The sequence below is a fragment of the Anopheles gambiae genome, chromosome 3, assembly GCF_943734735.2.
Source record: "Anopheles gambiae chromosome 3, idAnoGambNW_F1_1, whole genome shotgun sequence".
In the NCBI taxonomy this organism is placed as follows: Eukaryota; Metazoa; Arthropoda; class Insecta; order Diptera; family Culicidae; genus Anopheles; species Anopheles gambiae.
In genome coordinates this window covers 91,985,337-92,001,619 of record NC_064602.1, presented here as the reverse complement: position 1 = coordinate 92,001,619, position 16,283 = coordinate 91,985,337, and the positions used below count along the sequence as shown (strand labels likewise).

General features: G+C 51.8%; 7 protein-coding genes across 7 annotated transcripts; 4 read left to right on the top strand and 3 right to left on the bottom strand.

Annotated features, from left to right (window-relative positions):
• The first annotated feature begins 605 nt into the window (after positions 1 to 605).
• Positions 606 to 2,500, top strand: LOC1280770 (U6 small nuclear RNA (adenine-(43)-N(6))-methyltransferase). Its single transcript, XM_061654528.1, has 2 exons — positions 606 to 853; positions 934 to 2,500. Exons 1-2 carry the CDS (start codon positions 749 to 751, stop codon positions 2,353 to 2,355), a joined length of 1,527 nt encoding a protein of 508 aa, XP_061510512.1. The 5' UTR covers positions 606 to 748; the 3' UTR covers positions 2,356 to 2,500.
• Positions 2,480 to 8,807, bottom strand: LOC1280771 (exportin-5). Its single transcript, XM_320637.4, has 6 exons — positions 8,599 to 8,807; positions 7,946 to 8,230; positions 5,161 to 7,844; positions 4,698 to 5,064; positions 4,451 to 4,619; positions 2,480 to 4,359 (listed from the first exon to the last, which is right to left on the bottom strand). Exons 2-6 carry the CDS (start codon positions 8,062 to 8,064, stop codon positions 3,997 to 3,999), a joined length of 3,702 nt encoding a protein of 1,233 aa, XP_320637.4. The 5' UTR covers positions 8,065 to 8,230; positions 8,599 to 8,807; the 3' UTR covers positions 2,480 to 3,996.
• A 264-nt stretch (positions 8,808 to 9,071) lies between these two features.
• On the top strand, positions 9,072 to 10,251 carry LOC1280772 (nucleoporin Nup37). Its single transcript, XM_320638.5, has 2 exons — positions 9,072 to 9,332; positions 9,404 to 10,251. The coding sequence occupies exons 1-2, from the start codon at positions 9,186 to 9,188 to the stop codon at positions 10,217 to 10,219; spliced, it is 963 nt and encodes a 320-aa protein (XP_320638.4). The 5' UTR covers positions 9,072 to 9,185; the 3' UTR covers positions 10,220 to 10,251.
• A 106-nt stretch (positions 10,252 to 10,357) lies between these two features.
• LOC1280773 (small ribosomal subunit protein uS2m) lies at positions 10,358 to 11,472 on the top strand. The gene is made up of 3 exons (XM_061654530.1): positions 10,358 to 10,560; positions 10,633 to 10,695; positions 10,760 to 11,472. The coding sequence occupies exons 1-3, from the start codon at positions 10,524 to 10,526 to the stop codon at positions 11,392 to 11,394; spliced, it is 735 nt and encodes a 244-aa protein (XP_061510514.1). The 5' UTR covers positions 10,358 to 10,523; the 3' UTR covers positions 11,395 to 11,472.
• A 9-nt stretch (positions 11,473 to 11,481) lies between these two features.
• Positions 11,482 to 12,611, bottom strand: LOC4577804 (tRNA-splicing endonuclease subunit Sen34). Its single transcript, XM_001238353.3, has 4 exons — positions 12,491 to 12,611; positions 12,081 to 12,428; positions 11,904 to 12,011; positions 11,482 to 11,838 (listed from the first exon to the last, which is right to left on the bottom strand). The coding sequence occupies exons 1-4, from the start codon at positions 12,546 to 12,548 to the stop codon at positions 11,489 to 11,491; spliced, it is 864 nt and encodes a 287-aa protein (XP_001238354.3). The 5' UTR covers positions 12,549 to 12,611; the 3' UTR covers positions 11,482 to 11,488.
• Positions 12,612 to 12,777: 166 nt separating this feature from the next.
• LOC1280775 (RNA-binding protein 28) lies at positions 12,778 to 15,017 on the top strand. Its single transcript, XM_320641.5, has 2 exons — positions 12,778 to 12,883; positions 12,974 to 15,017. Exon 2 carries the CDS (start codon positions 12,974 to 12,976, stop codon positions 14,900 to 14,902), a length of 1,929 nt encoding a protein of 642 aa, XP_320641.5. The 5' UTR covers positions 12,778 to 12,883; the 3' UTR covers positions 14,903 to 15,017.
• On the bottom strand, positions 14,994 to 16,283 carry LOC1280776 (oxysterol-binding protein-related protein 11). The gene is made up of 2 exons (XM_320642.4): positions 16,029 to 16,283; positions 14,994 to 15,963 (listed from the first exon to the last, which is right to left on the bottom strand). The coding sequence occupies exons 1-2, from the start codon at positions 16,111 to 16,113 to the stop codon at positions 15,404 to 15,406; spliced, it is 645 nt and encodes a 214-aa protein (XP_320642.3). The 5' UTR covers positions 16,114 to 16,283; the 3' UTR covers positions 14,994 to 15,403.

Here is a 16,283-nt window from a genome sequence, read left to right as displayed (position 1 = left end):
TGGATTAAATTAATTTGATTTGAGCTATTCAAGCTTGCAAGCTTGCTTTTGTGGTGTTTTATTTTACTCTACGAATTAAGCACGGTAGTAAAACGGATTCAATTGGAGCCATTTGGATTCGATCGTAGTAATCCGTATGCAATCGTAGCAAATTGGATCTGTACTCGTTCGGAGCAGTCAGATTCGAAGCCATATTTATTTCGGAGTCGGATCCGGAATAACAAGGTCGGAGTCAGAGTGGATTCACGGCTCCAATCAGGAGCTCCCATCACTAGTCCGTATATGGCCCGCGTTTGGTGGAGCTTTTTCGCCGGGGTTTGCTGTCATTCCAGTTTGGGGAACTGGAGTTGTCATAAAATATAGTTTTGTACCCGTAGGTTTGATACCCTTGCCATGGATTTTTCCTGTTAAAATGTACTAGATAGTGATTATTTCTGTGTTTGATGACCGGACAATATTTTAAAGTCAACATGCTATCCCACATTGAAGAAAACCGGTGAAATTGTCCATTTTTATCGATAGAAGAAGCGATTTGTTAATTTAGAAAATAAAATTTCGCTTTTTAAAACGCCCATAGTGCACACTTTCCAGCACCCGTTCGAGCAGTACGAGCGCACGTTTTTCGAGCTGTCGGGCGTGAAGGCCGCACGGATGTAAACAAACACACATGCCGCTTGCAATTCAAATGCCGCGCAAAACGCCAGCCCGCTTGTCACGAACGCCCCGAGCGGAAAAAGGTCGGTGAAGAATGGCCGTGAACGAATTTATGCACCCGAGAAACCGGTATCGACAGCGGCCAAACTTTCAGCAGCTCGTTAAGCAATACCCCGAGCTGAGCGATGTGGCGAGTGTGGTAAGTACCTGTTTCCGACGTTCTGGCATGCTCCTCCTGCCCTATTACTTCGTCATTCGCAACGTGTGCTTAAATTGCAGGACTTGGCGGGAAAGGTGAGGCTCGACTATCGTAACAAGCGCGCGGTACACCTGCTATCAAAGTGTTTGCTGTTGCGTGATTTCGGCCTCAAGCTGGAGCTACCACCGGACAAGCTGGTGCCGACGCTTCCCCTCCGGCTGAACTACATCCACTGGCTGGAAGATATCGGCACCGTGGCTCGATGGGAGCAGGAGCGGAAGCAACCCGTCCGCGGCATCGATATAGGCTGCGGGGCGTCCTGCATCTATCCGCTGCTGGCGGTGGTACAGTCCAACAAACGCTGGCACATGGTCGCGATCGAAAAGGCGCAGGACAGCGTGGAAAGCGCCAAAGCGAACGTCGCCCGGAACGAGCTGCAAAGCTGCATCGAGGTGAAATCACAAAAGCTAGAAGGAAGTACCATTCTGCTAGACGTGCTAGAGGATTTTCATAACGAGCGGTTCGACTTCTGCATGTGCAATCCACCGTTCTACGACAGCGGTGCGAAAGAGCTGAAACCGCAGGATCGGACGGGAAAGCGCCGGGAACCGTCGAACGCCAGCACCGGTTCGCTCGAGGAGCTCTGTACGGAGGGAGGGGAGGTTAAGTTTATAGGTCAAATTATAGAGGAAAGTCTGCTGCTGAAGGACCGCATCGCGGTGTACACGACGATGATTGGCCACAAGAAGAGCTACGAGGAGGTATTACGCATTCTTAAGCACGCTTCCGTACACAACGTTACCGCGAGCCGATTTTGTCAGGGCAATACGACCCGTTGGGCCGTAGCGTGGAGCTTCGACGACACGGTTCTGCTATCTCTCGTTCCCAACAGTCACACGGCGAATGGGAATGGCAATAATCCATCGCCAGGAAAGAAGAAACCCATCGGCAAACCGGTGGCATGCCGGATCTTTGCGCTGGAAGAAATGGACTCAATGCAAGGCGTGCGAAATTACCTCACCGCGCAACTGCGCTCGATCGAGATCGATGTGCGAACGGTGCTAGATTCCAGCAGCAAGGGGGAAGAGATGGTACTCGAGCTTACGGCACGGGAAAACACCTGGTCGCATCAGAGGAGAAAGCGACGTGCCGCCCAGATACCGAGCCCAGACAAGACGCACGTGATTCCATCGCAAAATGGAAATGGTACGGAAGTGTGCCAGGAGAATAATAATTACAAAAAACGGCCAAGACTTGAGATGGACCTGAGTGATACCTGTTCCCAGCAAGCGGACGATCGTAAGGATGAACAACCCTATGTGAGGGCCGCAGTACACATCCAACGGAAGGACGACGGTTATTATGTAGCGCTACAGTATGTGGCAGGAGTAGCCGGCAAGGATGCTGTTAATCAGATTCTCCAGTACCTAAAAAATACTATTAAAGCGAACCCGATTCCGGATACCACAGAGGACGGTGGTAAAGAAGACACCAAGTGTTGAAGGACCAAGGGACGGAACATGTTGAGCACCTCAAGTGAAATTAATAATGTAGAATGAATTGTTGCACTAATTCTTAATGAAATTGTAATGGATTCAAACGAAATTGAAATAAAAACACATAGCATATTGTTACATTACACAGTAATTGTTTCTTACACATTTATATTCCCGGTCGTTTTGACGCAATCAGCGCGGCAATCTGGCTGTAATGTTATAAATATTACATATTCGTATCGATCCGTACGGCCGACACACACACACACATTCGCACCTACCAAATAGTAGCTACATTAGGAAACGTGTACCCTCTCTTTCTACTCGTCCGCTCGTGCCCTGCTGTGTAAACATGCGTTCCATCCCCGATCCATTGAACCAATCTAACTTTTGCCTCCTTTCCCTACTGCGTATATCTGATGCAGACGTGTACATAACCCCATATGTTTGATACGAAAAGGGTGGAAAGAAAGAAAACGTAACGAAATGGAAACAAAATGCAACAAGCATTTTAAGCACATTACGGCCCATTACGAGAACATCCGCCGCGAGCACAACACGACGGATTCGGGCATCCCAACCCCACTGACTCCTACACCATCCATCCGTGCGCGTTACATTCGTTAAATCGCCTCCACGTGTTCGAGGTGTAGTAACCGAAGAGGACGATTGGTTTACTTTTCTGTCTTTCTTCCTCTCTTTTTCTTAACATTCTATAACCCTTATATCGCGTTCGTATAAAACTATCTAACAATGTCCCCCTCCTCGGACACGCGAATGTTTGCGTTCCGTTCGGTGCCTGCCGTATCAAAAATCGTTTCAAAAACGCAACGCCCTGCTGCGAAGCTGCGACGGCAATTAACAGAGAAATTTAATTTCCACCTTTTTACAGAAAAGCAAAAAGAAAAAAAAACAAACAGAGCTATTATACACCATTCCTTTTGTCGGCGCCGGTGCATAGGCTTCAATACAGGGGTTTCCAGGAGTTGTCATAGTTGTGGGACACTTCCTTGATTCTTTCTTATGGGAAGTGAACTTCATGTGATGGTAATTGGACTCTATGACACCCTTATTGGACAGGACCGTTGGAAATTCGTATTGGATTTGTCCAACAAGGATGCTATAGAATCCAATTCCCACTACATTAAGTTCATTTCACGTAAGAAGGAGCCAATCAAGTGTCCTACAGCTATGAGAACTCCTGGAAAACCCTGTAATAGCGCCGATAGGATAATCCCCACAAAAACGGTAACGATTAACAAAACGATCGATACAACAAGTAGGGGGAGGGAAAATAATAAACAAATGCATTGGCGTAACAATTATCAATCGGTTACGCGTGGATTTACAGGTTTGTATCGTTCGTTTCGTCCCGACCCTCCCAAGGTACTCACGCTCGCCGTACCACGCGTCGAGAGTTTCATCGTTTTTCGCTCGATTGACTAATAAATATAAAAAAAAGAAACCGACCGAGGCTAGCTTAAGCATTAATTCATAATAAAAAGGTATTCACAAATACGTGCGTCACGCACACTGGACCTGATCCGACTCCTTCTACACTGAGACTGACTGAACACACGCACACCTCTCTCGCTCTCTACACACCACTCTAGCAACACCCATCGCGCTTCCTCCTACCATGGCACACTAGCTGCGGTTGGTGAATAAATGCGCCAGTCCCGTTTCCTGGTTGCTTTCGATCAGATTAAATGCGTTCGGGCGATGATTGTTGGGCGGCGGCACGATCGGCTGCAGGTTCAGTATCTTCACCTCCTTCCGACCGTGCTGGCCAATGTTGCGCCCGATAATGTTGGTGGTAATCTTCTTGAACAGGTCCTTCTTGGCCTTGTCGATCTTGTTGCCCTTGGTGCTGCCGGACGATATCTTCTCGTCCAGCTTCTGTATGTCGCCGGCGCTCACGTTCGGGATCTGCTGCAGCACCTCGAGTATGTTCGGGAACTTGGGGCGCAGTATTTCGTACGCTTGCACGCCGAGCGTAATGAGTGACGTCTACGGCACAGGGAATACAAATCATGATCAAATTATTGTCACACAGATGGCACGAGTTTCTATTTACACAAGGGGAGTTTCATCACCGTACCTGATTCGATTCGTGCTGACCGTGCAGCTGCAGGGCCTTCAACACCGCGATGATAATGTTAGAGGCCAGCGCTTCCGTGATTAACTGTTCCGCTGCTAGGAAACGGATGATTGGACCGCTGAGCAGTGTCGCCTTCAGGCTGGAGTTGCTGTCATTCCACGAAAGTACGCTAAAATGTATGACCAAGCACAATAAACTCAGTTAATTTGAACGTCCATAAGATGGGTCACCCGTGTAGCTTCAATACCTTAGCACCGTCATGACGATCGGGTTGCTGGTGTACTGATTGCGCAGCAGCTTGCCGCCCAGATCGCTGATCACCTCCGACGTCATGGCCGATTGGGCGGCGCGCGTCAGTGCCTGCGGCGTACCGTCCATACTCTGATCGTCCTGATCCATGCCGCCGGCCATCGTTGCGTCGCTGGTCGAGTTGGCCGTCGGATCGATGGTGCTGCCGACGAGCGCCACCTTCAGCACGTCGATGTACTCGCGGGTCAGCGTACGGTTGAGCATATCCTCCAGCACCTCCTGGGTGTCGTTCACGTCCTCGCCCAGTTCGCCGGATTCATACAGCGCCGTTATGTAGTGCCAGCGAGCAGTCAGTCTTGTCAGCACTATTATTGGAAATACATAAAACAACCAAACAAAGAATTATTAAATTGAGAGAATGACTCGTTTGTACAATCAATTCAAACACGGGACACACTTACTGAATGGAACAAAGTGGGCAAAGATTGGCAAAAGGACTGCTTCATGGAACACCGGTGGGCAGGAGTAGATGAATGGCTTCAGAAATACGCGCACGATCGTCCGAAGGCGAAAGTCGGGCACATACTCGAGACTCGCAAACACACTCCCCACGATTGCGTTCGCAATGCCGGGCAGTGCGTACAGATCACGCCCCAGCGACGGTCCGGCCGAACCCATCATGTGGTAACAGTGCTCGAAAATGCCCGCCAGAAACGTTTGCATACGCCCGAACGCGGTCGGGGGCAGCTTTTGCGACGGATCGAGCGGATCCTGCAACACCGGCGACACGCCGAGCAGCTGCTTTTTCTCGCTCTCCTGCATACCGTTCGCGTTGCGGAACGAGTCGGAGAACGATTGCAGCGCGTCCGGCTTCCACAGCTCGTTGAGGCAGCGCATCAGCGACAGGATGTGCGGTAACAGTGGGACCACGTGCGAGGTGGCCGGATTGCGACAGATCGGATTGCCGGACTCGGTGAGCGCGACCACGAATCCGCCGCGCGAGCAGCGATCGGGATCGTCCGGCCAGGAGCAGCGCTTAATAACGCCCAGCACCAGGTTGAGCGCGTACGTCAGCTGCCGCCGATTGACGTTGTACGGATCCTCGACCGTGGTCGCGAACGGTTCGATCGCCGGCCGGTTCAGCCCCACGTACTCGATGAAGGTGTGCGCGTTTTTCACCACCGGCACCAGCAGCCCGCCCCAGATCGACACCCCATCCCGGATGACTTCCGCCACGAAGCCGCTCTGGCGCTCAAAGTCGCAGAAGTGGTTCGAGATGAGCAACAGCGCCTCGAGCAGCGTCACCTGCTCCACCTTGCTCAGCCGCTCCGGCTGCACGATTAGGTTTTTCACGCTCGTGTTGATCTGGTCGAAGATGGGCAGCAGCAGCAGCGGGTACTTGTGCGCAATCTTCACCATCAGGGCGGCCGCATGGCGCCGCAAGTTCTTCACCGCCACCGTGCGCGTGTGCCGCGTTTCGCCCAGCTCCTGGAACACGAGCGAGGCGAAAATCTTCTCGAGCACGCGCGGCAACAGCTGCACCCCCGTCATGGCCACACAGTTCGCGGCCGTAATCTGGCAGGAGGACATGCTGAGAAACACGAACAGCGAGGAGATGCAGGACAGCATCACGGACAGGACGAGCGGATCGTTCGACTCCACCTTGAGGCACTCCTCGAGCAGGCGCAGCCCGGCCGAGACGGACGGCCGCTCGGTCACCATCAGGATGCGCGACAGCACACCGTCCAGCGCGTTGGTGAGGGCGTCCCACTCGAGGTAGAGCGGGTCGGTGACGCTGCAGGCCGTGGCACTCCGGTCGCAGCTAGCCGTCTTGGCGAGCATCGCGTTCAGCCAGTGCTCGCAGTACGAGAACGTCACGAGCGGTGCGATCAGCGTGGCCTGACGAAAGATCTCCAAAAAGTCCGTCCGGCAGCGAAAGAAAAACACCAGCCACTCTTCCTCCGCGTCGTAGTCGAGGCTGGCGAACGTTTGCGGGTGCATCGTGATGCCCGTCCAGCGCCGCACCGGATAGTTCACCTTGATGATTTTCGGCCCAATCACCTCGATCACCTTTGGAATGTACTCGAGCACGAGATGCTCCTTCGAGATTTGCTCGTGCTTCAGCAGCGTCGTCCAGATCAGGGCGGCCGGGTGCGCGAGACTGTAGCTGGCGTGGCGCGTAAAGATCAGCACCGTGCCGAGGAAGGTCGCCAGGCAGTGGGGTTTGATCGGCTGGCACTCCTCCTTGCCCCACAGGGCGGTCAGCTGGGAGGCAAGCCCCGTCAGCACCTGGGCGAGCTTTTTCAGAAACAGATAGTACGCCTCCGTCTCGAGCCGCTCGTTCTGGGTGGCCGCCTGGTAGTAGTGCTCGACCGGCGCATCCTCGAACAGCAGCAGCAGCGGTTTGCGGTCCTTCAGCTGGCCGCGCCGGTTCGTAATCTGGCCCAAGCATTCCGCCGCCGGCTGCTGGAACTCGACGTCCGTCAGCAGGATGCACAGGATTTGCAGCAGCCGGCCGTTGGCCGCCATGATGTGGTTGATCGAAACCCACTCCACAAAGCCGGTCAGCGTCTGCAGTGCCACCTGAACCACCCGGCTGTGGCCGTGCGCTTTGTGCTCGTCACCGCCGGTAGTGGCGCTGCGGAACTCGCCCACGTGCAGCTCGATCAGGCGCAGGAAGAAGGTGAAGATCTCCGACATGTTCACGGTGAGCGCCTGGTAGATGTCCTTCCGCCGCTGGTTCGACTCGATCGTCTGCAGCAGCGCCACGTCCTCGACGAGCCGGAGAAACACGAGCAGCACCAGCTCGGTCTGGGCCATGCCCTGCGAGCAGGCGTCGCTCAGCTCGACCAGCAGCGTCGTCCACTGCTGGGGCCACTCGCGCTTGATCATCTCGACGATGATGCGCGACACGCCGTCCTTGATGTGGGCCAGGCTCTGGTCCTGCGCCTCGCCGACGCCGGCCTGCAGCAGCTTCATCGCGTTTTCCTTGATGAATATTTTCTCCTGCTGCGAGATGCTGTTCCAGTTAAACTTGACCGTGTGTTCCATCAGCTGCAGCCCGAAGTGGCGCACGATCGGGGGATAGGCGCCGGTCACCAGCGAAAGACCCGCCTGTGCACACAGTGGTGATATGTCTTTGAAGCTGCCGGAAAGATACGGGATGCATGTTGTAAACGTGAAATTACCCCACACGCACACACATACACACACAGACACAGATGCAGACAGGTCAGCCGTACTTACCGTTCACATGCTACGTACGCGTCCATCCTTGCCTGCTGTGTTGCTTCCGGATCCATCGTTATCTTCACGGCACGAGCCAGCTCGTTGGCGAGTTCCACCACATCGTGAGCCATCTCCATTGCGGGCGGGTGGCGCTTGTCGGATCACACACTCCCTTCTGTCGAAACCGTTCACACTCTTCTCGCTCCCTGCTTTTGCGCTGCAGCCCGACGAGTGGCACAACCTCGACTGCGACTGAATCGAGCACGGGCGAATGGGGGGCCAGGAAGTTTGCCTCTCAGCACACTAGGATTGCATCAAATGAACAAATTAGAACAAACATTGCTCGCAGGACATTTGCGCTGATAGGTGAGGCAAGACAGGGGAAGCAACAATTGTCGCTCAGTGGAGACGGAGGTTAGTTCGCGATAAATGCTACGCCAATGATGCAATGTGGCCGGTAGATGTTGCAAACTAAACCCTCTCCCGCCCAGGTGCATCGCCGAAACCAGACGCGCGCGCACACACACACACACTTCTCGACGGGCCATGCCTTTTCCCCCTGTTGCCTCCGGTGCGGGAACGATGCGCGGCGAGGACAGTGCATGGGGCCCGTGTGTCCGAGTGTCACGGCAGCAGTTTCAATGCACGTTTTCCAGCAAACACAAACTTACCGCACGCGTTTCCCAACTCGGCTGCACCGTCAACAGTTTGTCATTTCCGGCGTGAATTTGGCTGGCTGCTCTCTGCTTTCGGTAGCGTGCCGCAAGCGAAATTGTGTAAAATGCAGTAAGAACAATTTTTGTAAAGGCGGTCTCGCGCTGCTAAATGTCTTCTTTCTCTTCTTCTCCGCAAGAATTCTGCTCGATACGCAAACGACATCGCGACGGGCCGCGAGCTCGAACTTCAAATCTGACAGCGACCGCAACCGTTTTGTTGTCGAGCAGAGCGATGCGAAATCTAGCCGGAAAACGATATTTGGTGCACAATTGCTAGTAAATAAACTTAATAAAAAATGGTCGATTATTCTGCGATCTTAAAAAGGGGTTTTCACCGGTTTTTTCTTTCGATTTTTCAGCCACGCCTTGAGCGCATTCGTTCGAGTAGTTCAAGCAACCTTGGGTGGAATTGACAGAGCCGCTCCTGTCAAAAACACCGGCATTGCGCGGAATAGTTGTTTTGCTTGTCTGCTTCCCTCACGCCAAGTGCGTTCAGTTGTTTGGTGAGATTTTTTAGCTTCGCATAATCCGCAGCACTAGCCATGGACACGAAAGGATCGCCCCCAACGCACAGCATCTCGCTGCCGGAGCAAATCATCACGTTCGAACTGTCGTCCTACGAATGGTCACAAAATCTGGTCTGCATCGCGCTGATGGACAAGCTGATCCTTGGCAGTGTGCGCTTTCCGGTAGGCGAATGTTCACTTGTTCACGCCGTTCTGTATCGTGTTTTACTATTCTTTGGTTACTTCTTCTTCAGGAAGAAAGCGAAAATGAGTGCTTCGAGTGGAATCAGCTGAAAGAAATCCACCACAAAAGCCGACCACATTCCGTGGCGTTTGCGCCCGAAACGTCACTCGCCGTCGTGCCGAAGAAGGTGGTATTAGCGAGCGCCGGGTCGGACTACAAAATCCGCATCTTCCAAAGCGACCTCGACCAGAGCGACACCGTGCAGCTGCTGGAGGGCCACAGCTCGTACGTCAACCACGTGAGCTGGGATCCGGACGGGGAGTTTTTGGCCTCGTGCAGCGACGACAACAGTTGCGTGCTGTGGAAGTGCAAGGAGGACTACAGCCAGGGGCCCAGCTTTTTCTTCGGCTCGGCCGTGCAATCGGCCAAATGGCACCCGGAGGAGTCGGGCCATCTGCTGATTGCGGAAAAGTGCGGCGCCATACACCTGTACAAGGTGCATATGAAGACGTCGATGCTGTCGGTCGAAACGGACACGAACCCACTGAGCTACGCGGACTGGAGCCTGGCGAACGCGGCGTACGTTGCAGCGATGGCACGCGGTTGCATCTTCTCTTGGGATCTGAAAAATGCCAGCTGGCCGATCGAGAACAAACCGATGCACGACGAGTGCGGTCATATTGTGAAATTTTCGCCCCACTCGGAGAGCGTTGTGGCCAGCATTGGGCGGCCGAACGCGACGCTGAAGGTTATCCACTTGAAGAACAAACTGCCACAAATCGAGGCGAAGCTGTTGCTGTACGGAGGGCTCTGCTGGCATTACCAGCTACCGTACGTTGTGGCGGCCTCCGATCGTAAACTTTGCTTCTGGAAGGTTTCGATTTGAAAATGAATAAAATGCATTTTTCTAATTGGAAATAATCGCGACGGTTGTTCTAATAAGATCAAATGTACTAAAAAGTAACATGGTTTGTGTGAACCTTGCTCGGGGAGGCGTTTCTGTCATTGCATCAAAATAAAAATAAACGTCAATTGTTGTCAATAAACAGCACGCGTACGGAGTTTTGTTCAGCGAGCTGCAAATTATTCGCTTAAAAACTCGTTTCCCACACAGATTTCTTGCATTTTACTTACTGAACTAGTCATTAAAGCATCCTACTTCATCGTAGTCCATAAATTCCAGCACAAAAATGCTTCTGCGTAGGATTGTTGCTGCCGGCAAGCTGAGTAAGAATCCGCAAGACAGCCGTAGTACCGTGCCGGTACATTACATCACGGTTTTTTTTTGTTTTGTTTTAGATTTACCGCGGTCAATGGCCACAGTCACAATGCCTGAGCAGCAATTGGTAGCGCCTGAAAAAGGTAAGTTCAAGCGAAACCCATCCCCTGTATGTTGTCTAATCACTCTGCGTACATTTTGCGCCAGGTTCCGACGTGCTAAGCCATCCGGACTACTTCGGCGTGCACAAGCTGTTCACCGTGGAAGATTTGTTCAAGGCACGGGTCCATTTCGGCCACAAGGAGGGCACACTGAACGACAACATGAAGGGTTACCTGTACGGTAGCCGGCTGGGGCATTGCATTATCGATCTGGATAAGACGGTGGATTATTTGCGCGCGGCGCTAAACGTTGCCGCCCACATTGCGTACCGGGACGGGATCATACTGTTCTTCAATCGAAACGCACTGAACGCGCACAGGGTAGAGCAAACGGCGAAGGAGTGCGGGGAGTTCGCCCACACGCGCTACTGGCGGGGCGGTGTGTTCACCAACGCTAAGGTGCAGTTCGGGGCGGTCACCCGGCTGCCGGATTTGTGCATATTTTTCAACACCATGAACAACGTGCTGGACATGCATACGGCCGTGCGCGATGCGGCCAAGATGAATATTCCGACGATCGGCATCGTCGATACGAACTGCAATCCCAACCTGATCACTTACCCGGTGCCCGGCAATGACGATAGCCCGGCCGCGATCGAGCTGTACTGCAAGCTGTTCAAGAATGCCATCCTTCTGGGGAAGGAGAAACGAAAGGCTCATCTCGCAAGTGAAGCACAGTGAGACGGTACCGGCGGGGGTAGGTGTTTGTTGTAACGCGATTATTTAGAGTAAAAACGTATTTAGCCTCTGTAAAACAAACCTTCCCAATTGCTTCTCAAAACGTGTCTCCTTTATTCGTAACGTTACCTTCCCATTCGAGAGTTTCAAAGTGCACCTCGTCGCTCGACTCGTCGACGTAGGCGATAACGCACAGCTTATTCACTACCACCGATAGTCGACAGATCCGGATCAGGTACTTTGCGTCTAGCTTTTGAGAAACGCCTCCCGCCAGCACGTGCACCGTGTGTGACGCGTGGAAACACATCGGATCGCCTGGATAGAGCAGAAAGTCGCATCCGAATGCATCTCCTGTTGTGATGAAGCCTCCCTGTTGCCAGAGCGATTTAAAGACGCGATACTTTACATCCTCTTGGGCGCTCAAGGCGATCGAGCATTCGGAAAATTCTTTAAAAGGGGAAAATGTAAATAAAATCGTCCCGCTGGTTCGTGACAATGGGCACAACGCTTACCAAGTGTGAGAGGGTACTTTAATGGAATCTGTACCATTTGATCGAACTTTTCCTGCATTATCCTTTTCTTTTCTTGATCGAGCAGCTGCTCAGGATCGAGATGGATATCTACAAATATTTAAAAAAAACCTCATCACCGAATGGTCACAACTGGAAGGGTTTGTCTTACTTGTATACCTTCTTCTTTTACTCCCGACTTCAATAGCTTCCGGCGCTTGCCTTCAATGATTCTTGGCATGTGTTTTCGAAACGCTTCAAGCCTTTTCTCGACCACGGGCATATGCATTTCTTGCTTCTGTTGCTCAACCATCGCGCCATACTGCTGCGACTGCTCGTCGGAAGGAATCCGTTGTAAAGCGCCAGTTTTATCCACCAAAGTTATTATTTCCTTGTCTAGAAGCAGCTTCACTTCATACGCCGATAGGGCGACCGGCATTCCTTGCTGGTTCACATTTCTTGGGTGGGAGACGGGAACGCCAATTAGATTGCCAACTATTCGATATTCGAACCGGAGCTTCAGATAGTCTAAAATGGACGGTGGAACGATTATTAGCTGAGGGTTAGTAGGAATAATCACAAAATCTTACCTTCGGCATTAAAAATTAACCCCCGTCCGTGCATAAAGTTCACTACGATCCGGCTCATGCTGAATGTGTTTGGGCAATGCTGTTTATTTACATTTGGGTGCAAGGTAATAAGGAAAGGTGTGACGAGGAAAATTTGAGACATGATTATAAAAAATAAATATTCTGTTTATATTTGTTATTTAAATAGAAAGTAGCAGTTTTTTAATGCTAAACTTACACAACGAATTGAAAATTTTATTTTTCTGTTGAAAATGGTTTTTAGTACAAACAGCCAAAATTATCTTTCATCCATGAACCTTGTGTAAATTGGCCGGTGATTTGACAGTTCCGAGGGATAAACAAAACCTCTCACTCACAACGTGTTTTCTGATCTGGTGCTCGTGCGAGGAAAACGTGCGTTTCTGTTCAGTTTTTCGTATCTCGAAAACATAATCGTAATTTGTTTTCATTTTCTTCTCAACCCAAACTGTCGGATCCTTTCAGATGGCTCTAGCACAGGCCCACAAGGCCAAAAAATTCAGCATAAATGAATTACGCAGGCGAAGCCGCTCGTACTTTCACCGGCAATGCCGCATCATCGTGCGAAACCTTTCATACAAAATCACCGAAAAGAAGCTGCGCAAGGAATTCGAACAGTTCGGCAAACTGGAGGAAGTGAATATCCTTAAGCGGGAAGATGGCAAGATGGTCGGTTGTGCGTTTCTGCAGTTTTCCCAGCGCGAAGAATCGGATAAAGCGATCGACGAGATGGACGGGCATGTTTACATGGGAAGAAAGATAGGGGTGCAGTATGCAAAAGATAAATCGGACTATTCCAGGGTGAAGCAGGAGAAAATCAAAGAGGAAGATGCCATCAAACTCGAAGACGATGAAGATGTTGAAATCAAGCAGGAGGATGAGGATGACGACGAGGAGGATGATGCTGAGGACGACGAGGAGGACGACGAAATGGACGATGAGGATGATGAGGATGATGATGAAGATGATGGGGATGACGACGAATTCGATGATGATGAGGAAGATTTCGATGATGAAGAGGATGAAGATGAGGAAGATGAAGACAAAAAGCCATCGAAGCTACTGAAAGCTAAGATTAAACAGGAGAATCGCAATGAAGTGGAAGAAGGCCGCGAAGTGTTCGTAAAGAACCTTCCCTACGATGTGGAAGCGAACGAGCTGAAGGAAATCATGTCCCAGTTTGGCATAGTGGAGAAGGTGTTGATCAACCGGGAACGTATATCAGGCCACTCGAAGGGTACGGCGTTTGTAATCTTTAAGCTGAAAGACTCGGCACAGCTAAGCTGCCGACAAAGTCTGAAGCTGAAGGTGCACGATCAGTACGCCGAAATCATGCCCGCGCTGCGCAAGAAGGACATCCTGGATCGGGAGAAGGCAAAGCAGGAGAAGCGTGCGAAAGATTCGCGCAATCTGTACCTTCTGAAGGAAGGCCTGATAATGGCCGGTTCGCCGGCGGCAAAGGGCGTGTCACAGTCCGATATGTCGCAACGGTTGCGCCTGGAACAGCGCAGCAATGAAATCCTCAAGAACTTCAACCGGTTCGTCGCACGCGACCGGCTAACCATTCACAACATCCCGCAAAGCTACACGAACGAAGATCTGCGCAAGATGATCATCAACTTCACCTCCTACAGGCCCCGCGAGTGTCGCGTGATGCGAGACAACCGTCCATCGTTTGGCAGCGCAGCGGGACGGTCGCGCGGCTATGGGTTCGTTTCGTTTCCAAAGCACGAAATAGCGCTGGACGTGCTGCGGAAGCTCAACAACAACCCGTCAGTGTTTGGCAAGAACAGTCGGCCGATCGTGTCGTTCAGCATCGAGGACCGAAACGTGTACAACATACGGCAAAAGCGGTTGGAAAAATCGCGCGCAAACAATCCTACCTACCAGAAGAAGATACAGGAGCTGCAGGAGAAGAAGGCAAAACGGTCGCAGAGCAGAAAGGAAACGAAGCGGCAAACGCTGGAAAAGCTGGCCGTGGCGCCGACAGCCCTGCTGCAAAAGCTGAATCCGAACGCGAAACCGGTCGCGCTGGTACCGAAGAAGAAGCAGCGCAAGCGCGACCTCGAACAGATGGTGACGCCGTTCTCGGGCGAGCTGTCGAAGGAGGGCAAAGCGGGGCTGCGCTCGAACCGCAAGATTACGTACCAGGCCGATGCGCACCTGCAGCGCATCAAGGAGGAGCGCAAGGAGGGCAAGAAATTGCGGCGCAAGCAGGAGGCAGCGCGTAATCGCATTGCGAAGCAGGGCAATAAGAGAGTGAAGCAGAAAATGAACGTAAATGAGCTGAAGAAGGAAGACGCCTTCTTTAACGAGGCCATCGGCAAGTACAAAAATATGATCAGCCAGGCGACGAAACAGCCGGTACGCAAGAAGAAATGGTACAGCGAGTGAGTGAGGATGGTGTTTCGGGGCATATCGGTTCATACGTTTATTTTGTATCGTATATAAGTAACAAAGTGGATAATAAATGAGGTACAGCACATTTGTTGTCTACCACACATTTAAACGAGGGCTTTATTTTACACTTGGAACTGTTTAGTTATCAAGCAACTACATCCTACGGGAATGTAGGACTATAACGATTATAGAAGCATAGCGTCCCGACCCATTTCTATCTCATTTTGGCTAAATACATCAATATTCGAGGACACGACTATATAGTAAATAATAATAATTGTTAAACGACTCACTCCATTCACACGCACAGTTGAAGGGACGTTTATGAATGCTAAAGGAAAGGCATGCGAGGAAATTATCCAGCTAATGATGTTCGTTTCCCCCTCCGAGAACATGATATTTTCCGAACGCTCTGACGCTGCAACGGACTCATACCTTCACGCTTCAGTAAGAGCTTCTGTTGCATCCGTCGCGCGACATCGGGCGCCTGTGGGGCTAGAAGCTTTGCTCGAGGCGCGGATCGGGCACCAGCTCCTGGTGCCTTTGTAGCAGCCCCAAACACTGCAGCAAACAGTGCGTGCTGGCAGCGGACAGTGCCTTCACCATCAGCAGATCCGGATCGGTGTTCGAGAGCGGACCGGCCAAATTCTCGATCGCCCGGGCCAGCGCGGCATTGCTGAGCTCCGTCTGCTGCAGCTGCTGCCTGGCCGCACCGAACGCATCGTGCGCGGCCAGCTGATCACGCGGCGGCAGTGCCGTACCGGTGGAGTTCGAATGACTCTCCACGACGGCCCGCAACCCGTCGACCCACTCCTGGCGAGCGCGTGCATCAACCGCGCGCAGTTTCAGCATGTCGCCCGAGGCGCAATTCACGGTGAACGTTTTCGAATCTTCATCGCTCGGACAGATCACCGCTCCGGCTAGATGAACCTGGCCGCGGGGCGTACTGCCGACGATGTGGGACGAGGAGCTCGAGTCTTCCCCGGCCGGTTCGCACAGGTAGTAGCTGAGCAGGCCGCCCTGCGCATCGACACTAAACCACCGATACTGCCAGCCTGCAAGGAGCGGGATTAGTTTCGGTTAAATGTTGGGACGAGGATAATGCAAACGATGTTCCTACCTTTCATCACGTTGGTGTACTTGTACAGCTGACCGCTGAGTTGCTGCCGATTCATGCTCAACACCTTGTTTAGATTGGATTCCATTTTTGCAGAAACGCACTCTCGGGAGCTGCTTGCGTTATGCGGTGGCAATTCAAAATAACTAAACTAATCGCTTATTCTTGGGCGTTCAGGAAAAGGCAAATTTTCTAGATTTTCTACGAAAAGTTTACAAATAATCAGCAAACATTGGCCCCAAATGACAGTTCGGCACA